A 24,656-nucleotide genomic window follows, 5' to 3' on the forward strand; every position below is an offset into this window, starting at 1 on the left:
AAGGTTTACAGCAGCAGTGTATTCTGGGAGGGAGGGGGACAGATTACAGATGAAAAACTTTACAGATTGGACCTTTAATGTAGTTGAGATGCTTTCGTACACGTTTACATTTAAATGAGACCACACCCACTAACTTTTACAAAAGTACATTGTGCTTCCAGTTTATTATTAATCTCGGACTTTCTGTTTGATTTTAATCAAAACAGCTTTAAATATTTATTGAAAACGACAGATGTGAGGATTGAGACTATTTTCTACGAAAAATTGATTTTAGAATCACCCGTTTACAAAAACATCTGTAACTTTAGTGTCATTAAAAGAGGAAACATGTTTGTAACATATCGACCTTCGTAGTCGATGTTTCTCACCAAGTTAAAAGTGCTAAAATCCAGGGTGTTTCTGGGCTCAGCGCGTGTGGTCAGAGCTGGAGATGTTCTGCACGGATGTCGAATCCAGTCCCAGCAGCGTTCCCAGGTACGACTGATCCCGCTGGTCCATCACCTGCTCGGGCCTCGGGCCGTGGACGGAGCTGGTGGGCTGGCTGCCGAGCGCGTACTTCTCCAGGAATGCGAGCTCTGTGGCGGTCTGGTAGCCAGAGTTCTGCTGCCGCCCTCGAGTCTGCGCGTTCACGCCGCCGTGAGTCTGTGAGGAAAGCGGTGGCGCCGCCCTGTGGTCGCGCTGAGCTCTCACCGCTAACTGCACCGGGACTAAAGTCACGGGCACGCAGACGTTCGTGGGAGCAGACTTCGGCTCGCTGTCGTAAGACTTGGAGGGTTCCTCAAAGGGGGCGGGGGCCATTTTGTCGTCACCAAGCACGGTCAGGGGTCGCTCCGTCAGACGAGCGCTGTGCACATGATCCAAGTGGTATTTGAGCTTGTCCTTCCTCTTAAAGGTGGAGGTGCAGTGGGGGCAGCTGAAGGGACGCGCGTCCGAGTGGATCACCATGTGCTTCGTCAGCGTCTTCTTGATGCGGAAGGTCTGGTTGCACTCCGGACACCTGTGGGGTTTCTCACCTGGCGAGAGAGCGGCGGCATAGCGTTAGCGGGGTTATCGCACCGAGCGGTTGCAGCAAGGTTTCCTCACCGGAGTGGGTCCGGAAGTGCATCTCCAGGCTGGACTTCCCTTTGAATTCCTTCTTGCAAACCTCACACTGATGCACGGCGGTTTTATACCTGTGAACGATTCTCTCGTTAAACATTTCAGAGACGGCGGCTAAACACGGAACTCGAGCGAGGCGCGGGGGGAGACGCGTACTTCTGCCAGACTTTCTCGCCCAAATGAATGCTCTTGTAATGGACCGTCAGGTGATCGTGGCGCCGGAAGCACTTGCCGCATTCTTCGCACTGGTGGGCCTTCTCACCTGCGATCAGACCGGGTTGGTCAAACGCTGACTCCAATCGTCGTAAACAGGAAACAAGAACAGGTGAAACGACCACAGAAGCCGTACCAGAGTGGATCTTCTGATGCTTGGTCAGGTGGTCGTGGCGGATGAAGGTTTTCCCGCACTGGTCGCACTCGTAGCGTTTGTCGTCGTGGTGGACCCGGAGGTGGAGTCTGTAGGAGCTGCCGTGACGGAAGCTTTGGCCACAGATGCTGCACAGGTGAGGCTTCTCGCCGCTGTGGATCCTCAGGTGCTCCTTCAGCGTCGTCCTGTTGGGTGGTTTGTCCTGCGGATCAGTGCGTCTACACGCAGAAAAGGTGCGGGGGCGGAGCAACTCTCACCTCTCCCTCACTGATTTCCCACAGACGAAGCAGGTCCACTTCCTCTTGCCTCCGTGCGTGCACTCGATGTGCCTCTTTCTGTTGCCCGTGTCGTTAAACTGCCGCCCACAGATCTCGCAGGGGAAAGGACCTACAGAGAAAACAGCAGTGCCACTGTGAATTTAGCTGGACAACTGCAGCCACGTTTGACCTGGATTATGCAGCACGTATAATGAGTTACAGCTGTTAGATTTGTCATAATTCTGTCACCTAAGTGGAACTTTTCCTGGTGCTTCAACCTGGCAAACCTGGACTTGAAGTACTCGTCGCAGAGGGAGCACTTGAAGGGCCGATCCTGGGTGTGGAGGATCATGTGCTCCTGCAGGTGAGGCCTCCGGGTGAAGGTCTTCAGGCAGATCTGATCCAGGACGATCAAAGTACGGGTCATGCAGTCGTGTTCCCACAAAGAAAACTGGGTTTCAGAAGGATGGAACTGGGTCTTACGCCACATTTCCAGCCGTCGCTCTTCTTCTTCCGCTTGGTAAGAAACTCCTGAACGTGTTCTGGGTGAAACCTGGCGAGAAAGTGAAAATACATCCAAGTCACGTGTGCTTACAACAGATTATAGCTAAAATGAACAGATATGAGATCAGAAAGTAATGCAGATGCATTCTATTCTTCTGTCTGACTCACTGCTGTCATTTTGGTAGGTGCTAGCTTAGCATAGCCATGGTGTACACTGACTGGGCAGCTTTCATCAAAAGTGGTGAAATCAGTATAAACCAGACGGCTAAAAAAAGAGAGGCATGCTGATGTGTGTTGAGCTGTTTCACCTCTTGACGTGCTTGGAGAGGGTTTTCTTGCTGGCGTGGAGTTTGCTACAGATGGGGCAGGTGTGCTCCTTCTTCTGGAAGGGCTCGTCGCTGCTGTGCTTCTTCTTGTGGAAAGTCAGGTTGGACTTGGTGGAGTAGCGCTGAAGACAGATGTCACACTGGAACGGCTTCTCTCCCGTGTGCACTCTGGTGTGGCTCTGATACTTCCCTACAGGATGGTGCAGTGACTTCTTTATTATTTTTCATATATTTGAGAAAACAACAAAAGCTGAACCGATCGACTGTGGACGGGACTGCCCCACCTGCACGGTCGAAGGATTTGTCGCATTTGGGGCACTTGAGAGTCTTCTTGTTGGAGGTTTGGATGATGACAGGAGCCAGACCCTCGGGGTAAACTGGACTCTGTGTAGCACTTCCTGTCGCCGCCGCTCGCGTCTCCACCTCTGGGACAGTCTGGTGGTCGGCCTCGATCTCATCCGAACGCGGTTGACCCTCCGGCTTGTCTGCCATGCACGCTTCCTCTTCATTGACCCCTCCCTCGTCCTCGTCCGCACCAGCCGGCTCCTGAGCAGCCGTGGCGACCACCATCTGCTGTTCAGGTGTTGCCGCAGCGCTTTCTCTTTTCTCAGGGGCGCTCTTAGGGCACCCCACGCTGCTTCTCTGAAATTTGGCGGGTGTTCTCCTCCGAGTTGATCTCCGCGTGGCCGCGGTCGTCTCCTCCATGGTCTCCTGGTAGACATCGGCGTGACCCTCGGCCGACTGGCTCCGCGGGGAGTTTGAGTGTTCACCTGGCCGCTGCCAGTGGAGCACAGAGAATCTGGGCTGTGGATGTCTGCTGATTCACAGGTCTTCTCCACCTCACGACCCCCGATCCCACCCTCTTCCTGAATCACTCGCACCGGGTCACTCGCTCCAGACAGGAGCTTCACCACATCCATCATGTCCAAGAATCGGGCCGCTCGGATCAGCGCCGGGAGATCCTTCTCCATAATAAAACACTGGGACGTGTATAAAAGTTCAAGCAGTTGCTGGAATACAGAGTCCTCCACATGATCCAGGGACACCTGTGCTGCTGTGGGGTTTTTGGAAAGCTCTGCATGGAAGTAGCTGCTGCCGTGGGCCAGCACGACCTTGTGAGCGCTGTAGAGATTCCCTCCCACAGACACCATCACATCACAGAACTGCCGCCTTGTCTGGTCCTCCTTCAGGAACTTGAGCAGATTCTGGCCCTGCTGCGACATCGTGAGATGTCTGATTTTTAAGGGGTGTTCTGGGGCAGTCCCAGTGGTCGGTAGGACCCCGGGGTCCACCTCTGCAGCACAATCACTTCTAGTTCCATCCTGCCCGCAGGGTTTGGAACTCAGAGGACTATTACGCCGTTTCTTCATAGTTCTGGTCTACATGGAATCCTTTAAAACAGAAGAAAACAAACAAGATTACAGCTAGCTTAGATAGTCTTTCTTATCTATTTTCGTCAGGCTTGTAGCTTATTGTTACTGTCTCTTCTTTAAATAACAATTAGGAGCACTGGGCCGTGAAAAGCTGCAGAAATTCTGCATGACAGGATGCACAATAACATCTTCCTGCTATGCTTGCAAGAATATTTAACGCCTCTATTACAAAACAGTTTTTACTTGGCAATCAAGGCCTTGGGGACACGTAAACAAACAAGTTAGAATGTCGCTTTCCGAAAATGTTTGCTGGATTTACACATTCGTTCTCCACCTCAAGGACCCCTAACATGTTTTCAGTCTGACGGGCGGCCCCCCTCCGAGGAGAGTGTTGACAAACGACCTCCGCGGCCTTCACGCATTAACTCCACTATCTAAACGTTTGTCGCTAAAGTCTTACCTTTGATAAATGGGCTGCGTCTTATAACTCGACATACGCCACAGATTTTGACAAATAATGTGGAAAATAAACGGAGGAAAAACAATTTCCTGAATATAATCGACGCCCCGCCTTCCCATCATACTGGCGTCGCAATAAGCTGATCGCTCATTGGTTGTTTTGCTTTTGTCCTTTTTCGCTAAGCTTGTTGATTTTTATTGGGAAATGGCTAAAGGAAAATAACGTGAAACGAAAATGTATAAAACAAATGGATAAGTTTTATCATTGAAATGTTTCCTGTGAAACAAAAATTCAGAACTGAACTTCATGAGAATGGCGTTCATTGTTCGAGCGGGAGGCGCAACATTCGAGAGGATTGTGGGAAATGAAGTCCGGGGGCCTGTCAGTGTTGTCAGTTCGACGTACCAAGTGTATGAGAAATATTGTCTCAGCCAAACATTACCAGCCAAAAAAAGAGAGAAAAGAACAAAACGAATAAGCCGTATTTTAAATGAATTTTACGGAACATAGATTTCTCATTTTGTGTTTGATTTATCAGCTAGTAGTGAAATCTTGATTTTAAAAGGGAATTTTCCGGATTCCAGATAATGCTGTTCTTATCACTTAAAAGACGCTTGAAACGTAAATTTCATGTTACAGTGTGAATCGCTAAAATTGTATTTAATTAAAGATACATTTTACAGTTGTTAGTAATTCATACTGCATAACTTATTAGACATATATACTCATATATAAAATACCATTAATACATTTCAGGCGACTGTTAATGAGCGAATATGATGCTAGTTGGATTGAAACACGAGTCTGCATTTATTTATTTCTTGGGCTTTGCTCCAGACACCTCCTGGAGCTAAATCACACCATCTCACTCTGGTGTACACGTGCACAGGTGTTTTTGTATGCCTGTATTTGAGGCATGCAACTGCGTGATGTTGGCTCTCGTTCCTCTGTTTCCAGGTAAACCATGTCTGTGTCGGTTAGAAAATATTTGTAGCGGCTCTAATTACCATCCCGGATGAACCCTTCCCTTCCCCAACACATTTAATGTGTAAGTCTATTAGCTTAATCCCTCTATCTGGCTTGCTGGGGGCCAAGAGAAGCACTTAAGCCAGTGCGCACATGCACAGATGAGGAGAGCTGGAGATGAAGCTGCACATGTTGATATTCCCATTGTGACTGGAGATGAAGACATTTCTAAACCTCTGCTTTTGAGAACTGGATAAGGAGGATGTTGAGGTTCAGCGTGCATGTGTGGATGTTCTGGACGTTGTGCTCAGGTAAAGATCGTCAGCAGAGGTATTTAGTAACCGACCTGCTGTTGCTTTTGTGCAGTTTTCCCAGGGGATTGTTTACCTGTGCCGGCTGATGGATTCTTTTTCCTCTCTTAAGGTGCTTTCTGCAGAGACCTCATCAGTGGGTGTGAACAGCAGCCGTGCCAAAACGGTGGCGTATGTGAGAGCCACGGCGAAGGTTTCACATGCCTTTGCTCCCAGCAAAGCCGAAACGGGCGTCTCTATGGGGGTGAGACGTGCGCCACCGTCCTTACGGGCTGCGATGGGAACAGGTGCGAGAATGGGGGGATTTGCGCGCCGTTGTTCATCAATAATCAGCACGCTCACGCGTGCAGCTGCCTGGCCGGCTTCGCAGGTCCGAACTGTGAGACCACGACCGTGTTCTCGTTCGAGTCCCGGGGCTACATGTACGTGGAGACCCAGCCACGAGGCCCAGAGGCTCCGATGAATGTAACGTTTGACTTCAGGTCGGAGGGACCTGTTGGGACTCTGGTCCAGCACAGAGTGGACGACCTGGTCCTCAGCATCGAGCTGTGTGACGGACATCTGTGTCTCCGCAGCCTGAGGGGTCAAGGATCCGGCACCCTGGTTCAACAGCTGCCCGAGTTCTTGTCTGACAGCAGGTGGCACAGGGTGGAAGCCTCATTGGGCGGCGTGTTCAGCTTCATCAGGCTGATCTGCACGGGACAGAACTGCACCGGATTCTCTGGAGCTGAGGTCCAGCTGCGCCGGCCCCCAAACGTGGTCCCTGAACCAGGAGCCGCTCGCCAGAGCCTCTTCATAGGAGGGGGCCGCAGGGGTTGGGACGGAGCTGAGAGCCCACCGGGCTTCCTGGGCTGCTTCAGAGACGTGCTCGTGGACTCGCACCTGGTGGTGCCGGGGGTGGCGTCCGAAGGTTCTGACGTCCAGGCGAACGTCACCGTGGGATGCAGCGACAGAGACAAGTGTGAAGAGAGCCCGTGTCAGAACCGAGGCCGCTGCGTGAGTCAGGGATGGAGGAGCTACCTGTGTGAATGCATCAGGCCACACGAGGGCCACGACTGCGGGGAGGGTAAAACACACACACACACACACACACACACACAGGAAAACACGTGTATCTGCAGCATTCAAGGGGCAGAAGAATCACGTGTATTCCCATTTTCAGTTAGAGGAGAAAGACATGACGTCGATAAGAGCCGCTCTGCCTCGATGAAAATAAACATCTGGATTTAACTCGACCCCAAAGACAAACTTAAGCTGCATCTCTAAAAAGGGCTTAACGTTAACTTAGCTAAAGCTAAAAGTTACCATAGCTACGGAGAAATCACCCATCAGGACGATTAAGTCGGTCTGAAGAGATTACAGTCGTAGTGGAAATAGCACAGAGTGATGCGGGTACGGATAGAAAGCACGCCTTGTTAGTCAGCCTGAGCTGACCCGGCCCGGCCCAGGCCGCTAACACGACCGCGGTGAACCCACATCATCCGTAGACGTCATTAGTCAGGCTAACAGTTGATCCCAATGACCTTTTCTTTCTCTCCTCCGGGGAGGCAGAGTACATCACTGCCAGGTTTGGGAACAAAAGCCTGGAGAGCTACGCGTTGTTCTCGTTGGACGACGACCCGGGTGACGCCGCCACCGTGTCCATGTTCATCCGCACCAGACAGCCCAGTGGCCTGCTCCTCATCCTGGCCAACAGCACCAGCCAGTACCTGCGTCTGTGGCTGGAAGAGGGCAGGGTCAAAGTTCAGGTCAACACCTTCGAGACCTTCGTCGGCAGGGGCCTGGTCAGTGACGGCCATTTCCACCTGGTGTCTCTGAGGCTGGACTCCACTGAGGCCGTCCTGTTCCAGGCGGCCCAGAACCAGGGCTCGCTGCAGATCCGGCCCATCCAGGCCCAGAGCGGGGACCAGGTGTTCGTCGGGGCCTGCCGGACTCCAGGGCCACGGCCGTGTTCGGCGGCTACTTCAAAGGGTGCTTCCAGGATCTGAGGATCAACAGCAAGCGGCTGCAGTTCTTCCCCGTGGCGGCGCCAGTGGACTCACACAGGCTGGAGAGACTCAGCAGCGTCGCGCGAGGATGCAGCGGCGACGACGCCTGCGCCGTGAGCACCGCCAGTCTGTACCGCGCTGACGTTCCCTTCCCATCCCCGGTCTGACATTTCTCTCTCTGGGCTGATTTCTGTCCCCCCAGGTCAACCCCTGTCTCAACGGCGGGGTGTGTTACTCCATGTGGGATGATTTCGTCTGCAACTGCCCCCCCAACACCGCAGGGCGGCGCTGCGAGGAGGTGAAATGGTGCGAGCTGTCTCCCTGCCCCGACACCGCTGCGTGCCAGCTGCGCTCTCGGGGCTTCGAGTGTGAGTGTCCCGGGACCAGGAGCTGCCCCTCTGAGAGGGAAAGGTTGTGTTTAAAAATACACTGGGATGGATTTGAGGCAGGAACGGAGCGCCGCGAGCAGCCACGCCGCCATTCCCGTCCCTGAAACGGCTCTTATACCTGCCGACGCCGCCTGTGATTAATAACAGCGTGGCTGGTTACAGGAGGGGACAGACTAAGACATGTTAATCCCCTAGATTACGTCTGCAGACACATGTCTGGGACGATGATGTCACATGTCCACACACACATGCAGGACAATGGGGAGTTGATCGGGTGGTTCTGTAGGACATTATAACATCGTTCTTGGACACCTGTCTTGAAAATCCCAGCAGGAAGTCCAATATTCCCTTGAAATGACTGGGTTCCTTTTCTTTTCAGGTTTGTCCAACGTGACCTTTCGGGTTGGGAGTAGCGTTTTATCCTACCGGAGCAACGGGAGGATCCATCGACGGCTCCACAGCGTCTCCCTCAGCTTCCGCACGAGACAGCCAAACGCCACGTTGCTTCATGCGCACAAGGACTCGGACCATCTCACGGTCTCCCTGCTGGACTCACGCCTGCTGGTGGAGCTCCAGGCTGGGACCGACCAGGCGACGCTCCGAAGCCGGACTCTGCTCTCTGATGGACGGTGGCACAGCGTGGAGCTCCGCCTGGAGGACCAGATACCCCCCACTTCCTGTTGGGTCATGGCTGCGGACGGAGACGAGGAAGAGAGGAACTCCTCTGGATCGTCGGTAGGAGCTCTGGAGTTCCTCAAGGGGGGTGCAGACGTCTTCCTGGGGGGCATGAGCTTGGATGCTGGCGCGGCGTTCTCGGGTTGCCTTGGGCCGGTGGAGATCGGAGGCCTTCCTCTTCCGTTCCATCATGACACAGAGCTGAAGCTCCCCAGACCTCAAGAGGAGCTGTTCACCATGCTGAACAGCAACGCGGCCCCTCGGCACGGCTGCTGGGGGGCCAGCGTGTGTGCCCCCGGCCCCTGTGAGAACAACGCTGCATGTGAGGACCTGTTCGACCTGCACCGCTGCAGGTGCACGCCCGGGTGGACCGGCCCGTTGTGCCAGGAGTCGACCGACCACTGCGTCTCCGGCCCGTGCGTCCACGGAAACTGCACCAACCGTCCCGGGAGGTTCGAGTGCGCGTGCGAGCCCGGCCACCGTGGCGAGCGCTGCGAGGTCGAGGTGGACGTGTGTGAAGACAGCAAGTGTGTGAACGGAGCCACGTGCCTCAAGGGGTTCCAGAGCTACTCGTGCCTCTGCCCTCAGAACCTGACGGGTCAGTACTGCAGGTGGGTGCGTCCACGGGTCTTTTCCATCAGGTTCTCACCTGGAGCTCCACTGATTTTTAAACTGGTCTCTTTCAGCGAGAAGGTCCCCGACATTCCCTGGTACATTGAGATCAACCCGTAAGTGATCCATCAACACTCTAATGGGGGTGGTCCGAGACCCAGTCCTCAAGGGTCCTGATCCAGCTGGAGTTTCTGTCAGAGGAGACAGAAACTCCAGCTTGATTCTGGCTCTTCCGGACCTGGTGTAGACATTACTGTCTAACGGATTCAATAGCAGGTCCACTCACCGCCGCCTTGTGTCCAGGCTTCCTCGGCTGCCGGCGTCTCCCTGCAGGGGCGCGCGGTGGAACTACAGCTGTTTTAACGGAGGGAACTGCTCCGACCTGGACGGCTGCGACTGCCGGCCTGGTTTTACAGGACACTGGTAGGTCACGTCTCCTTGTCTGTAAATGCAGCGTCCGTCAGCACAAGCCAGTCGATCCCGCTTGTGATTCCAGGTGCGAGAAGGACGTGGACGAATGTGCTTCGGACCCGTGCATGAACGGAGGCTTCTGCCTCAACTACGTGAACAGCTTCGAGTGCGCGTGTGACCTGAACCACTCGGGGATCCACTGCCAAATGGACGTCAGCGACTTCTACCTGTACGTGTTCTTGAGCCTCTGGCAGAACCTCTTCCAGCTGATGTCCTACCTCATGATACGCCTGGATGATGAACCAGAGATCGATCTGGGCTTCCAGCTGGATTAACCCCCCCCCCCCAGCACTGACTGATGTCATAGAAACCTGTCTAAAAATGGCTGGTACACATTTATCAAACGACATGACTGTTTTTAATGTGGTTCTCATAATGAAAACCAGATATTATTTTGTTCCGTGCCTTAAATGAAGACGTTTGTTTGGATCAAAGAGGTTATTTAAGTGATGAGCGACTCAGCAGCTGCTGTATTCATATCAGAACAAGAATCTAGGCGCATCTTTATTCACGGATGCTGAAATTTACTGTATGTAGCCGATGTCAGAGAGTAGGAAAGAATATAAAAGTGGTGAAACCTTTGCAGTTTATGTCACAGAAAGATATCCTTTCCCACACAAAAGAAAGTTCTATACAAATATGCAGGTCCAAGATCCGCCGACACGGTCAGAGCAGATGCCGAAATGAAACTTGAACGCGCACGGATGGGATACTTTAAACCGAAAAACAAGTCCACTTGAACAGGAAGTTTCAATAAATAAGGCTGGGTTCATCATTGGTCTGATATAATGATCATGGGTGCACCTGCCCAGCAGGCACGTGCACGCACACGTGTGTGAGGGTCAAAATCGAGTCAGTTTTCACATTCAGCCAGACGCAGCACAACCTCTCTTCAGTCCTGCAGGTGGATCTTGCAGTCACACAGCTCCTTGTAGATTCTCTTGCGTATCTTTGGTATGTCCCGCTGTGAGAAGTTCAGAGGTTTTCCCAGCGTCAGGCATCGAGAATACTGGGAAAGACGCATTTAATGGTGAGGGCAGCTCGAATGAGTAAAAAAAATAAATATATATATATATATGAGTGAAGAGCTGATGTCTGTACCTCGAGGACAAAAACGCCGCAGTCGTTCTCGTTGCTCTGTTGCGGTATTTCCTGTGTTGGACAGCAGGGGGCGACAAAACACCACTTTAACTCAGCCGTCCTCCATATTGCATTAGAAAGTTCCCTAATGTAGCAGATTCATGTCAGAGAAGGCAGAAGTGGCTGAACAATTGCTGCACCTCATCAAAGGAGACCGTCCAGCCGTTTTCAAAAGCCGTCTGCTTCCTCTCTTTTGCTTCCGTCATCAAGTATTTCAGGACATTCTGGTAAAAGTGAAGCATAACACGGATAAAATGAATGAAAGTAAAAGGAACCAAAGCGTCGGACAAAACCACATAAACATGTCGTTACCCTGGCGACCTTCTGCAGAGCGTTCCCCTGAGAGTCGTAGAGACAGATCCTCTTTCTGATGTTGTCGGCTGCCACCAGACACCAGTGGACCTCCAGGTGGACGGGCACCAGCAGCAAACTCTTGGAAAACAAATCCACCTGCAAAAAGTGTGAGTTGCATTTAAAACCTCGGCGCCACTAGACATTCAATAATTTTCAAGATGCGTCCTATGGATTTCAGGGAAATCTTCCCATAATCAATAAGAGTAGCAGCTAAATGAGAGCGTTGATTGGGTCACCTGACCTGCTTCGTCCATCTCTTTACTCCATCGTATCCTTTAGTCATCAGCTGTCTGTGGAAGAAGCTGTTGAGGAAATGGACCTAAAAGAGGAAGAAAATGCAGTTTTATTAAACCAAAACGATTTGATGACATCAGATTGTGACATCATCAGGTCCGTTCATTACTGCAGCACTGAATTTTACCTCGTGATTGGCAGAATCCATCATCAGCTCCCCGTACATGTTCATCACCTGAAGCAGAAACAAGCCAACAATGACACTCTGCTAAACCGCGCACGTTACCACATGGATGCGAACGCTGCGTCAACCTGATCATTGAGCCAGTTCTGATCAGCCAGCGTACACAGGTCGTCCAGGGTCAGCGTGTGTTTCTTGTAGACCACCTGAAAGGAGGGCACCGAGTTCTGAACGACCGCAGTTCGGTATCTGTCAACCTCCGGAAAGATGGAGTTTTTGCTGCAATTTGGGGGAATAAAATCCAGTCAATTTGAAGTAAATGCCTCATCAATCAACTTCTGTCCTCCACAACAGACCTGTTGCTGAAATCCATGTTAAACGTCCTCCTCAGGTGTTTAAGCACATCCGTTTTCTGTAGAGGGATGAAACTTCCATACATTCTATAGAAGTTATCAAGAAACTCTACAGAAACGTGGAAATACTGTCACTTCAAACAGCTAGAAAAGGCAGACTTTTTAAAGACAAATGAAAGAATACCCACCATGGATGTCCTTCTTCATCACTTCTAGGTTAGGTTCGGTCTGAATGGATGCAGGGTGAACGGCTATTGCGCTGTCGGCCTCGACTCTTTCAGACAGTTCCAGTTTCCTTGTTTCCTTTACATGTGAAGCCAACGCACAAGCTGTAACTGTATCTATTCTTGCTTGGACACCCTGAGAAAGTTCTGTACTTTTACCGACTCCTGCTGAACCTTCTGTTCTCGCTGCAGGTGCAGAAGAACCCCCCCGTGGAACTGTGTTCTGGAGGAAACTGGAACTTGGACAGCCAGACTGACACCCCCTCTGCCTTTTCTGTGTCTTCACACTGAGGTGGGAACTGCTACAACACACCTGTTTCTTTGCACGGAACAAAGCAAAGTTGTATTTCTTTTGCCGCTTTCTCCACATCCAAAGCTGCAGTTTAAAGTACAATCGCCTCTTGGTCCGCCGGGTGAAATGGGACACTCCTCTGATCGAAGACATCAGTTCCTTTCTTCGCTTGAGACATTTCCGCTCTTTGCCGGTGAGTCTGTGCTGGGTGCATTTGTGCATCTTGCCTTAATGCATAAATTCGTGGGAATCCTTTCAGCTACTGGAGAGATGTGCTGAGGTGAAAGCTTCATTTGCAAGACTGCTAAAGCCTTGGTGATAACATCCGTTTCCAGGCCACGGCCTATATTTATTTGGAGAAGAGGGAAAATATAACGATATGCAAATTTAAACATTATACTTGTCGTCTACGATATATTCTATACGACGGCTGTAACGAAATAATAAAACACTCCTCTGCAACTACTAGTTGATGGTTTACCTCGATGCACATTGTCATGAATACATTTAAAAGGATAATGCATTGTTTTTTATTCATATGACACTTCTGCTTAGTTAGCAAACATGGACATGCACGCCGCGGCCACGAGCACTTCCTTACCGCGTCGTTGTTGTCAAACTTCAGAGGCAGGAGAAATATTATAGCGCTACAGTTACGACGACTAATCTCTGCAAAAATCAAACGCTGTTTCATATAAAATATCATGCTTCGCCAACTGGCTGTGTTATCAACAACACACCAATCGCACCATCAACTCAAGCCAAACCCAGTCGCATATTTTATACGTCACTATTGTTGAAGGTCGTACCGAAAACCGGCGAGGCCAAAAAGGACGAAAGGCGAAACAACGTAGGAGAACCGTTTTACATGTTCTTAAGGCGAGCAGCAGGTCACGATAGCACGTAGAAAGAAATAATGTTTTTAAATCACGTCACTTTTGCCCTAAAGATTATTTACTTAACTGTTTCTATTTTTTAAAAGTTTGAAATAAATTAAATGGATCATTACAAATGTCTATAAAATGTCATACACTTCATTCAAACTTCCAAAAAGCCACAAATTAAATACTTTTAAAATCTATTTTAGTTGTCTGAACATTTCTTCTTTTAGTGGGATTAGGAGATAAAATCAATTGAGGTTGCTGTTGGTGTCATTTGTCATCGCTTTACTGCTAACATCCGTTTGAGGAAAACAACCAACATTTCACTTGAACTGATCTAATCAGAAGGCTTATCTCCCCTCGTATCCTGGTCATGTCCTGGATCGACATGTACGTGGTTCATCATAGAGCAAATATGGGGGCAGCAGAAGTGACTCTCCTCCTCCTTCAAATATGTCCCCCCTGCAGGCAAATGTCCTCTTCGCTGAGGTGTCATTGAGCAAGTCGGCCCCCCATCGTCACTGAGGTCCTGCAGCTGCAGCTCTGACCTTCACAAACAAAGACAGCTGCTTATTTGGATGTTTTGACGTGAACCCCTATATGGTCAGTCAAAAAACATCCTTTTTTTTTTTGAATGAAACCTATAGATTTGGGAGGGGGGAGTAACCTACCATTGATTTAAACTAAAGATAAGTTGTCCCATACCAGACTTTGTCTGACAGAATTTGTTTTGGCAAAAATCCTAAAAGTGGGCTACAGCACCATGTGACGCATGAACCAGGAGGGATGCCTCCGATGTTTGACTTGGCTCCGTTTCCCCGTTTGAAGTGCAAGATATATAAACGTTAGCCTGCATGAATTTGCCTCTGTCGAGTCCTCTCTGCTTTTCTCTGAAACTTCTTGATTGCTCATCATCTTCAGGCATGAATCTTCTGAGTGTCTCTGTGGTCCTGGTGGTGCTGGTGGGAGCCTGGGCCCAAATCAAAGTCACGCGGCCCCTGTGCGACTCTGCCGAGGCAGAGGAGGCTGCTCTGGCTGCACAGGATTACCTCAACGGCCAGCACACTCACGGCTACAAGTACACCCTGAACAGGATCGAGGACATCAAGGTCATGGCTATGGTGCGTCAGTAGGTCCTTTTCTAGTTCAAGGTGAAGGTAGCAGATTAGGATGACTAAATAACAAAATGTGCCAACTGATTGTCCCTTTTTTGTTAGCCAGGCAGGATGCTGTAAAAAGCAAACATTTGCACAAAAATCAGCTAAAGCAACGTTGAATACTACGGTCCGTTTTTAATTTCCACGTTTGTCACGTAGCCTGATGGAAACAGCACCTACGTGCTGGAGGTGGACCTGCTGGAGACAGACTGTCACGTGTTGGACCCCACGCCACTCGCCAACTGCACAGTCCGACCTAAAATGATGACGGTGAGACTACATTTACATTGCATAGGATAGAAAAACAGGACAAACAGTCCAGGGTGACTGAAATTTGTGTCCCGTCAGTCGGTTGAAGGGGACTGCGACGTGGTGATGAAGAAAGTGGGCGGAGCTTTTACTGTTACAGCGTTCAAGTGTAAAACAGAAGGTAAGACCGTCGCGTCACATCCTAAGACCCGAGCACGGCCGCACAGGTGTGAAGTGCACGTGTCTGTACTGTCTGGCAGAATCGACGGAGGACCTGTGTCTTGGCTGTCCCGTTCTCCTGCCTCTGAATGACACCACAGCTCTGAGCTTTGTTCGAGAGACTCTGGTGACCGTCAACAACAGGACCAAGAACATCACCTACTCCCTCCTGGAAGTTGGACGGATGTCGTCACAGGTCAGCCTCAGACTCACTTGCTCGGTGTGAGTTTCTACTCACATTTCTGCCGTCACCTCATCGACAGCTGTATTGATGTTTCAGGTCGTGTCTGGGGGGCCGACCTACATTGCAGAATATATCATTACTGAGGCTAATTGCACGGAGACCTGCTCCCCGCTTCTTGATGCCAGTGCTGTAAGCATAAAAGAAATACACACGACTACATTTTCCTGAGCGAATTTTGAAAATGCTGAAAAATCTGATCGGGTCTTTCTTAGGCTCGCGGCATCTGTTATGCTAAAGGGAAAGAAGGGGCTCACACAGTGGACTGCAAGATGTTCCCAGTTCAGGTAAAATGCTGCATCAAACTTCTTCAGACATTTGTAAAAGCAGATGTTTAAGCATTTATTTTCCTGATGTGCACTTTCCAGATGCCTGCCGCAGATTCCAACACCACTGTGGCAGCTGCCTCACCACCCCATGTCCACGCCCACGCCCATGCCCACCCCCACCACCATAGTTTCAGACACCACAAACTCACTGCCCTCCACAACCCCCACCTAAGCGACCTTCTGTCCTCCGAATCATCAGAATCAGGTGAAGTGGCACCAACTGCCGCTGCGGTCGATGGCACCCCGGGCCCGGCCACTGACAGCTCAGCAGCCTCAGCTGCCAACAGCGCAGTGACCCCAGAGGCTGATGCCCCCGCCCCCATCGTGAAGAGGGATGCACCTGTCGAACCCGTGTTGGAGGCAAACCCCGTTCTTCTGGTGCCACTTTGCCCAGGAAGAGTCAGACACTTCTGAGTGTTTGGATTTCAGACTTTTCCCTCCCCCGAACTACACTGAACAGTCTAGATTAAAATCACTTTCAGTGGGTGACCCACACAGGAGCTAATCATTCCAAAGCAACTGTAAAATATAACATTTGTATTTGAATAAAAGTTGGATCAAGAAAACTAAAGTTTCCACTGCACACAAAAGCCCACTCTGAGGCTTTTACTCATACGCAAAGTGAATGATTAACCTTCTCTAGTAGACTTTGAATAAACGGGATCGATTTAGTTCTTCCAGGGATTGCAAAATAAAGTTTGCCCAATATGTTGACCGACGCCATCATTTTGAACCCACTCACAATAAGATCGTACTTAACAGCTGCAATCATGAACATTTCCACAAGTCTTCTGAATTTATAGTCAACGCTTCTGAGGGGGTATTAAGGGGCCACAGGTGATCCAAGGGTCAATGTTCAGAAAGTACTAGTTAGTAAAGCAGAATAAGCAGCACAGATTGAACTAGGACGTTTTATCTTAACAGCTGAAGCACAGCGACATTGAAGCTGGTTGGATAAAATGTCCTTGAGACTAAACTAAAGTCATTTGGTTATAAATAAAACTACCATACATTTCAATCTTTTATTTTAATGACACTCAATTCTGTTTCCAACTTCCTTCCCATGATGCATCAGTCCTGAAAAAGATGTAGTTTAGTTTAAAAAGAAAAAGGTTCAGACAATAACTGGTGTACCTTTGCTTTCTGCTCAACTGGAGAGACCCACTGCCGAGAGGCCTTTTGCAGAGCGTGAGGCCGAATAGTTCGTTTGGATATGGTTCTCGTCCAGAAATCTTTAAAAAGTGTAAGGTTTAAATAAGCTGTTCATGAGTTAAGTACAGGATAATAGTATCAACCAAACTTACTTGGAAAGGAAGCATGCGTTCCTTTCCTCTGTCGAGTGGGTTCAGCGTTTTCATTTGAGGGTTTTAAATCCTCAGGACTCTTGTCGCTATGACCCTGATCCGTTCCGAGATGAGCAGGGCGTCTCAAGTCCAAGGGAGACTCGAACCGGTGAGGCACCTTACCAGGTGGGCCATGTTGCAGCAGGATGTAACCATTGGATTCAGAACTAGCATTCACCTGCCGATCACGTTTATTATTCGAGCGGTTCACAGTTGGAGATCTGGGGAGTGCCGAGATGTTTTTAGTGGGCACATGAGCATCTTGAAGCACGTCGTAACGAGCCCAAGGTTTGGCAGAGAGCGGTTTGGGTTTCCGCATTGCCTCCTGCTGCTGTGGCATTTGATGATAAAAATGAGACACCGATTCAGAATTCGTGTTCCCAGGGGATGACTGATATTGTTCCTTTGGACGCTGCAACATATACGGGTGAAGTTGGGCAATTGGATTTACTGGTTCTTGTCCTGAATCCTGGCCGGCAGACAATGGCGAGTACGACCAGTATTGACTGACTTCTCGGGGGTCCAAATAGGCATAAGCTTGCTCCGGACTCAAAGAAAGGCTTTCCAGTATTGCAGTAAGACTGCCATCTGGTGGTTGGAAATATAGCTGCTTTTCACTTTCAGGTGGAGATGACGTTGGAGGGTCAGGAGTTAAAGTAGGTTCATTTGGTTTTTGAGGAGCTGGAGGCCTCGAGTCACCTTCAAAAACAGGTACAGCAACCAAGGGGGCAAAGGGCAGACCTGTGTAGATTGGAGGCACAGCTCCGCTGCCAGGTCCCACAGGAAGAATGTGATGGTGATGTTGATGAAAAGCAATTTGTGGACAACAGTTGCCAAAGCCAGATGGACAGGCGCAATATAAAGATGGCATACTAAGGGAGCTTTGTAGTCCAACTACACCACCACTGTTGGGCTGTAGAACAGAAGGCTCCTCAGGGTTCTGCCCAACAGGGGGTGGATGGTAATATCCATAAAGGTACTGAGAAACTTGACCATTATTTTCAACAGGTTTCCCTGGGGGAGACTGTGGAAGGTAAGGCTTCTGTACTTGTGTTGGCTTTTCAGTTGTTGGGGGCCATGTTGTAGGGTTTAGAGTTGGCTTCTTATCATTTTGATCAGGGTATAAAGGATAATATATGGGTTTCCAGTATTCCTCACTAGGTGGCATACCAGGTTTTTGAGAATGCTGGGGGTATGAGGGGTACACATTTGGGTTTAGTTGACCTGGCCAGACTCCAGGCCACTGAACAGGTTTTCCCCCTTCCGGTTGGTTTTCAGGGTGTGATGAGTAAGATGATGTGTTTACTTTACCTGAGGGGGCTTCAGGCTGCTGAAAAGCAGGTTTTTCACCTGGCTGAAGGTGACATGCAGGGTTGACCCCAGGTTTTTGTTCTAGACAAGGGGGGTATGTGGGGTAGACCATTGGGTACCATGGACCCTGAGGAGTACCAGGCTTCTGAACAGCTGGTTTTGGTTCTGGCCAAGGGGGGTATGTGGGGTAGACCATTGGGTACCCTGGACCCTGAGGAGTACCAGGCTTCTGAATAGCTGGTTTTTGTTCTGGCCAGGGGGGGTATGTGGGGTAGACCATTGGGTACCCTGGACCCTGAGGAGTACCAGGCTTCTGAATAGCTGGTTTTTGTTCTGGCCAGGGGGGGTATGTGGGGTAGACCATTGGGTACCCTGGACCCTGAGGAGTACCAGGCTTCTGAACAGCTGGTTTTGGTTCTGGCCAAGGGGGGTATGTGGGGTAGACCATTGGGTACCCTGGACCCTGAGGAGTACCAGGCTTCTGAACAGCTGGTTTTGGTTCTGGCCAAGGGGGGTATGTGGGGTAGACCATTGGGTACCCTGGACCCTGAGGAGTACCAGGCTTCTGTTCTGGCAGAGAGAAGATTTCACCTGTCCATTCAGGTTGACCTTCTGACATTAATGGACAGGAAATTATACTCTTTCCATCTCCAAACAGTTCCAATTTGTACATTCCATCCTGGAACAGAAAAATGTTTATAACTGGCCACAGTTGTATAATCTGCAAACTTGCGCCTTACCTTTTTCTGCAGGCAGAATCTGTAGTCCACAGAGACAACCACACCCTCAGAATGTTCGACTATGCCGAACCCACATCGCTGTGAAGCAGTCATCAGCCGCTCCCAGTCACCGCTCACTGCGATCCATCAGACACTTAAATCCCCCCACAGAAGATTCTCCAGTTTACATCAGAACTTTTTTAAACTTACCATTTACTTTAATGTCTGAAAGGGGCCAGTCCATTTTCACAACCATGCCCTCAGCATAACAGGCAACCATGGGAGGGTTGGATAAACATGGTCTGACCTGTGGACACAACATCTTCACCGGCACCCCCAACCAGAGCATGGACAGGACATAGTTGTCCTCCTAAAACCAGCGATAAAAGTACAAGTTGCAGGATCCAAGTGGAGCAACAAACAAAAAGAGTCATTTGTCCCACCTCCTGGTTGACAAAACAACCATCATAAGGTGCAACCATAACCAAATCCCGACGTGTTGACTTGGTGGTGTAACCACAGCTCGACGGCAACTTGGATATAGGCACTGGTGACAGTTGACTTCCTGGTTGATAAGTTGATAAATATAAAAAAGGAGACTACAAGCAGACCCAATTAAGAACCCCAAAAGAGAAGCCATACATACCCCTGTCAATCAGGAACAGAGATCCTGATGTGGCAGGAGAGTTTTGGACTTCAAGCTTCATGGAACCTGCCAAACATTCCACCTTGGGTTCCATTTTCATGATCTGTTCCATGGTGACATCATTTGGCCTCTGCTGAAATAACTTAGGACCCCTTTGAGGCGGTTGCATCCACCCTTTTGAGAATGTATTTAATTAAGATACACAAAGGCCTTGTTAAATCCATGAAACGTAAATGTCACATACTCATGTCTGCCTGGTATCCTGCATCAGCAGCAGGTAACCGCCGCCTCTTGGATCCTTTAAACGTAAAAGAGTTTTGCCCGATCACAAGTCTTCCATGGTGTGTGTGATGATCAGCCACTTGTTCTTGGTCAACCTTCAAGTTCTCCTTCGAGTCTTCTTCAGATTTCAGGTTTTCCAGTCGCCCGCAGCTCCCAGCAACAATGAAAAGCAGCGCCACGTATAAAACTCTACCGCCCCCATTACGCGCCATTAGAACGAAGAAAAAGCGCCACGCTGGCAAGTTGCCTCAGCAGTAAGCAACAGTGGTTGAAGACTTTCTCTGAGAAGGCAGCGTTGGGGTTTGGCCTGAGCTTTAGTTTGGATGTCTGATTGAGGCAGCTGGGACACCTGAAGGCAACAGCTGTCATCAGTTCTGCACTCCAGGACGGGTGGAGGTGAAAATGAGGCCTCTGATTAGGTGATTTCCACTCCAGGAACCATCAACCTCTGCAGAAAAGTAGCTTTTAATGACCGAATATGCAGAATTGTTGAGGAGGGTTTGGGTATTTTAATCTTATGGGTCGACGTGATCAGTTTTAATCCTAGAGATTAAATCTGGGTGTCAAAGTGAACTCAGTCTGAATGCAATGTAACGTAAATGATCTGATGTTCAGGATTATTTCAGGGATTAACCATCATTTTAGGAGCCACCTCTGCATTTATGAGGAAATAAACCCACTCAAAAAAAAGAAAACAAAGTGTTGCAAATTCATTTTCTGCCGTTTAATTCTGTACATATTCCACAAAGTCTGGAGATGATCGATGACAAAATATCTTCTTTTTTTTGGAGGGGGGGGTGCCGTCAAGTTTACTGGTTGCCGGGGCAGCAGCTAAAAGTCCAACTCGGTTAGTATCAACAGATCAGATTTTATGGCACAGGATACATGTTATTGTCAGAAAACTTTCACAAGACAACTTACAAATGTTCTTACTCCAACCAACACCAATGTTTAGTGTACAAGACATTTTTTTTTAATATACTTCTAAGTACCATACTATGAATACACCTCTGATGAAAGCACAAGGCAAAGAATTCCAAAGTGTGGAGTCCAACAGTCAACATGTATTCAATTCTGGAGTGAAACGACATTTGTTGGTTAATGACGTGACGTTAGCGATGGAGCGTTTAGTGTTCAAACTCTAGGAAGCGGTTAGATGATTTACAGGCGACGCCGGCAATCATCAGACCAGTTAGAAAACATTATTCCTCTTGTCCGGAGGGAGATCCGACACCGCCGATCCACGGCTCAGGGTGGTGGGGTGGGGTGGGGCGGGCGTCCAGGTATGACTGCGCGTTATGGAGGGCGAGACTGATGAGAAGGTCGTCTGGGGCCGGATTATTAGAGCATGCATTCATCTTTTAAGCGCCGCCATGCTGACCGAGGAGGGACAAAAGCCGTCTTTCTATGCAAACTGTCGCCACGATTACATGTGTACTTCCCCTGGGAGTGCGGCGCACAGTAAAATGCGAGGCAAATCGGAATCCGTGTCACTTTTTTTTTTTTTTTTTTTTAAATTGGATTTTGCCAGCTTCTTCTTAAACACTTCCATGAACATGCTATTGCTGGAGTGCCAAAAACATGAGAAGTACAATGTTAAAGTGGGGAAGGTTTTCAATTTAATTATACATATCTATTAAAAAAAAAAAAAAAACAGGAGGGGGAGGGGGCTGTGTATAAAAGTAGACTGGGGAGGAAGTGAACATGGTAAGCCATCTAATCCTGGACGTAGTGTCAACACAATGCAGTGAGGAGGAGGAGCGCTGCTAAGTTGATGGAGCGGTGGAGAGGTTCTTAATATCCAGACTTCCTCAGGTAATCAGCCATTAAACGTGTTTTCTTCTTAAGACATCTACCCAGGACCTCCTCCTTTCCCATGACAAAAACCAATACTGAAGCACACAAGGGAAAAAAAATAAGAGAAATGAACACACTCGAAGAGTCGACCCCCCCCCCCCCCCCTGTGAGGGGGGGGGGGAGCAAAGGTGACACAGTAGCTCTTCTATTTCTCTTCTTTTTTTTGTCCCTCAAATTTTTAATCTAAGAGCTTGGGAACATTAAAAGCCTGAATCCCTCAAGTATTTGGCCATTGAGAAAGCCTTCTTATTCAATCCGCCTCCGTGGACCCCTTCTTTGCCCATTACAAGAACCAAAACTGCAAGAGAAAAGATGGGGGGGGGGGGGGAGTGACAATTAAAGTGAGAAAGTAGAGGAAGAGCATTGCAAGCAAGACATGAACAGAAAGGCAGCAGCCAGAGGTTTCCCTGCAACTGCCAGTGTTGCTGACCTGGTACCAGGTCCAAACCCATCACTGACTGGGTTCAGCCGTTTAGACGACAGAAGCACTGGCACGTAAGGTCGAAGAGGAGCAGAGATGCTTAAAAAGGAGTTTCAGTAAAGTCTCGAAAAATAGGAAAGAGAATCTGAGCCCCCCCCACTAATTTACTGTCTTGTTGCTGACTCGTGTCAGTCGGAGCAACGGTTCCCTGATGCACGATTGTTCCGGACCTACACAATTACCTTTCCCGGCCTTCCCCACAGAGATGTTGTACGTGGGCTCTCCTCCTTGGCTCTTTGTCCTGATGTCCATTGTCCAGTCGCCGTCGTCATGGAGGCTGTCTCTGAGGACTGAACACTTCTTTGAGCCCAAAGTAAGACCGCTGGTGTAAAAGGTCTCCCTGTCCTTACCGACCACCACGTCAATTTCTTGACACTGCAAGAAAGAAACCAGATTTTAGGAATAATATAAGCCAAAAACGAAGGTAAAAATCACTTGCTATTGCACATCATTCTCTCTTTGTTGGATTAATTAGCCTCTTGCATTAATTAATCAATATTTGAATCAACTTCACACTGACTTTCTGCAGCAGTTTCCTTAGAAAGTTTGGATTTCCTTCCAGTTATCCGAAAATTTCCCCCTTCTGTCACGCAGGCCGAATAATGATTAACATAATCTACAGATTAACGACTGAGACGGTGAAGCCACACGGAGCCCCGCCGTCACAGAACCGGGTTCGTCTCACAAACGAACCGTGTGAATGCAAATATGACACCTGCGAATCTATAGAGACGCAACCACCAGTTCCCTTTGGAGGCAGTCTGCAGAGGTGGTGAGGTGACGTCGGAGGCACATCTCAGCCCTTTCATGAATTAAACAGAACACTGTCAATGTGGAGGCTTGTGTTTGTTTGTTTGTTTGTTGAAAAAAAATAATCTGCAGCTACAACACCGGCGTCCCTGATCTGGAATTCTGTGCCAATGATTCCAAACCACAGGTAGCCGGTGAGGCAGCGGCTTAACGTTAGCTTATGGAAGCGGCCGTGCACACAAAAGCATGCACGTTATTCCGACGCAGACCCCCGTCTACTCACTGGATTCAAAAGGAGCCTTAAAAATTTGACCTGAAAATGCCGCAACGGCTGTGCGACCCGTCGGTGCGCCGGGTCTCCGCGGTGCGCGCGAGCCGCACTAAATGGAGCCTCTTTCTGAGGCGCACGAGGTCTAATCCCGCAATGTTTCCTTAGCAGGCTGCAGGCCACTGGGACTAGCTAGCCTGAGAAGCTAGCCCAGCCTCGTTAGCGCACCGGCTAGCATCCATACCCATTATTCAACCTGCGGAGCGTCGGCGCCGCTGAAAGTGACAACATGCTCAAACCGAACCGGCGTGTCTCACCCACCCCGGGGCGGCTTTTGCCTCCTTACCGTGATATTATTGAAAGTACCACCGGCATGTGCTGCCCAAACATATTTGGCGTCCGTGTACCCAACAATGGCGCTATCCTGACAGCTGCCATCGGCCATCAGATTGTCCACGTAGCTCTGCCAAGACATGCCGACGAACAGGGCGTTTTGGAGGGTTTAAAAAAAAAAATAGACACCGAAGCTCCGGAGGCGAGGTCGCCCGACGAGAGACACACGAGGCGGCGGGGAGAATTTAGAGTCTCCAATGGGAGCCACACTTCGACGCTGACCAACGTCAAGGCTGGGGCAGCGATGCGGCGGCTGGGTGTAGTCCCGAGCAGATCACTCCGCACAATGAGCTCCCGGCGCTTTTATGGCAGCGGGCGGCGGGATAAAGGAGCAGATCCGCCGGGAGGCTCCGTCTGAGGGCGCGCCGCCCTGCAGCCCAACACGGACGGTCAAATACCACCCGGCTGGCTTTCTTAGCACACCTTTCATTCAGTTAATTTCGCCCCCATGCTGAATAGACGCTGGGATTGTCACGTTTTGTGGCAGACGCACCCGTCTGCGGTTTAAAGGAAGATGCCTCAGGTGGGGAGCAAAATTGGACTTTGTCTTGGGTAAAAGTGGGTTGACGATCGGAGTGCGTACATTAAAAAGCAACTGAGGAAAAAGAAACAATTGCCTGATCAGATTTGTAAATTGGGATGTTCAGAATTGTAGCTGCAGTAACCCTGGTCTGCTGGAAGGGGGCGCTGTGGTCCATTGGTTTCAAGGAACAACAACGCCATTCTTTAAAAAAAAAAAAAAAATTATAATTTACGTTGCGTCCTGTATTTTTGTGGATGTGAGAGATTAAGATCAAAATAGTTTGCAAAGTGAATTAAAAACGGTTAAAAGAAAACGATACAGACGTTCAATGCATTTGGTATGTAGGGTATGTCTTAGCCTTTAGAAAAACTGTCAATTTGTTTGAATTGAGCTTTTCTTGATTAGAAGATTAAACTTGTTTCATCCATAATG

At 49.4% G+C, this 24,656-nt stretch overlaps 6 protein-coding genes across 8 annotated transcripts; 2 read left to right on the plus strand and 4 right to left on the minus strand.

The window, feature by feature from the left end:
- Positions 1–58: 58 nt before the first annotated feature.
- LOC130538970 (zinc finger and BTB domain-containing protein 41-like) lies at positions 59–3,775 on the minus strand. The gene is made up of 10 exons (XM_057057035.1): positions 3,379–3,775; positions 2,837–3,322; positions 2,535–2,742; positions 2,206–2,275; positions 1,972–2,119; positions 1,723–1,852; positions 1,448–1,650; positions 1,255–1,360; positions 1,084–1,172; positions 59–1,013 (listed from the first exon to the last, which is right to left on the minus strand). The coding sequence occupies exons 1-10, from the start codon at positions 3,773–3,775 to the stop codon at positions 406–408; spliced, it is 2,445 nt and encodes an 814-aa protein (XP_056913015.1). The 3' UTR covers positions 59–405.
- On the plus strand, positions 3,398–10,382 carry LOC130538866 (protein crumbs homolog 1-like). Its single transcript, XM_057056828.1, is given in 9 exon segments — positions 3,398–5,662; positions 5,775–6,728; positions 7,214–7,579; positions 7,582–7,763; positions 7,853–8,018; positions 8,419–9,325; positions 9,401–9,442; positions 9,630–9,749; positions 9,823–10,382. Coding segments are annotated over 9 exon segments (3,036 nt in total). The 5' UTR covers positions 3,398–5,613; the 3' UTR covers positions 10,073–10,382.
- LOC130538872 (sentrin-specific protease 5-like) lies at positions 10,367–13,376 on the minus strand. 2 transcript variants are annotated; one of them, XM_057056834.1, is made up of 10 exons: positions 13,177–13,376; positions 12,248–12,918; positions 12,063–12,168; positions 11,838–11,985; positions 11,713–11,760; positions 11,533–11,610; positions 11,250–11,387; positions 11,078–11,161; positions 10,899–10,949; positions 10,367–10,806 (listed from the first exon to the last, which is right to left on the minus strand). In XM_057056834.1, exons 2-10 carry the CDS (start codon positions 12,795–12,797, stop codon positions 10,690–10,692), a joined length of 1,320 nt encoding a protein of 439 aa, XP_056912814.1. In that variant the 5' UTR covers positions 12,798–12,918; positions 13,177–13,376; the 3' UTR covers positions 10,367–10,689. The 2 variants fall into 2 exon arrangements, with proteins under 2 accessions (XP_056912814.1, XP_056912815.1); XM_057056835.1 differs by lacking the exon at positions 13,177–13,376 and having other exon boundaries at positions 12,248–12,362; positions 12,443–12,583.
- A 932-nt stretch (positions 13,377–14,308) lies between these two features.
- On the plus strand, positions 14,309–16,365 carry ahsg2 (alpha-2-HS-glycoprotein 2). The gene is made up of 7 exons (XM_057056840.1): positions 14,309–14,577; positions 14,773–14,883; positions 14,962–15,043; positions 15,123–15,277; positions 15,362–15,454; positions 15,538–15,609; positions 15,691–16,365. Exons 1-7 carry the CDS (start codon positions 14,311–14,313, stop codon positions 16,063–16,065), a joined length of 1,155 nt encoding a protein of 384 aa, XP_056912820.1. The 5' UTR covers positions 14,309–14,310; the 3' UTR covers positions 16,066–16,365.
- Positions 16,366–16,659: 294 nt separating this feature from the next.
- LOC130538867 (proline-rich protein 36-like) lies at positions 16,660–20,372 on the minus strand. The gene is made up of 8 exons (XM_057056829.1): positions 19,915–20,372; positions 19,671–19,844; positions 19,468–19,589; positions 19,235–19,394; positions 19,046–19,161; positions 16,956–18,984; positions 16,786–16,883; positions 16,660–16,728 (listed from the first exon to the last, which is right to left on the minus strand). Exons 1-8 carry the CDS (start codon positions 20,162–20,164, stop codon positions 16,723–16,725), a joined length of 2,955 nt encoding a protein of 984 aa, XP_056912809.1. The 5' UTR covers positions 20,165–20,372; the 3' UTR covers positions 16,660–16,722.
- Positions 20,373–20,654: 282 nt separating this feature from the next.
- LOC130538883 (profilin-2-like) lies at positions 20,655–24,147 on the minus strand. Of its 2 annotated transcripts, none has more exons than XM_057056853.1 (3): positions 23,655–24,147; positions 22,473–22,665; positions 20,655–21,844 (listed from the first exon to the last, which is right to left on the minus strand). In XM_057056853.1, exons 1-3 carry the CDS (start codon positions 23,781–23,783, stop codon positions 21,747–21,749), a joined length of 420 nt encoding a protein of 139 aa, XP_056912833.1. In that variant the 5' UTR covers positions 23,784–24,147; the 3' UTR covers positions 20,655–21,746. The 2 variants fall into 2 exon arrangements, with proteins under 2 accessions (XP_056912833.1, XP_056912832.1); XM_057056852.1 differs by having other exon boundaries at positions 21,698–22,107; positions 23,655–24,141.
- Positions 24,148–24,656: the final 509 nt, after the last annotated feature.

This window comes from Takifugu flavidus, chromosome 15, assembly GCF_003711565.1.
Source record: "Takifugu flavidus isolate HTHZ2018 chromosome 15, ASM371156v2, whole genome shotgun sequence".
NCBI classification, from domain to species: domain Eukaryota; kingdom Metazoa; phylum Chordata; class Actinopteri; order Tetraodontiformes; family Tetraodontidae; genus Takifugu; species Takifugu flavidus.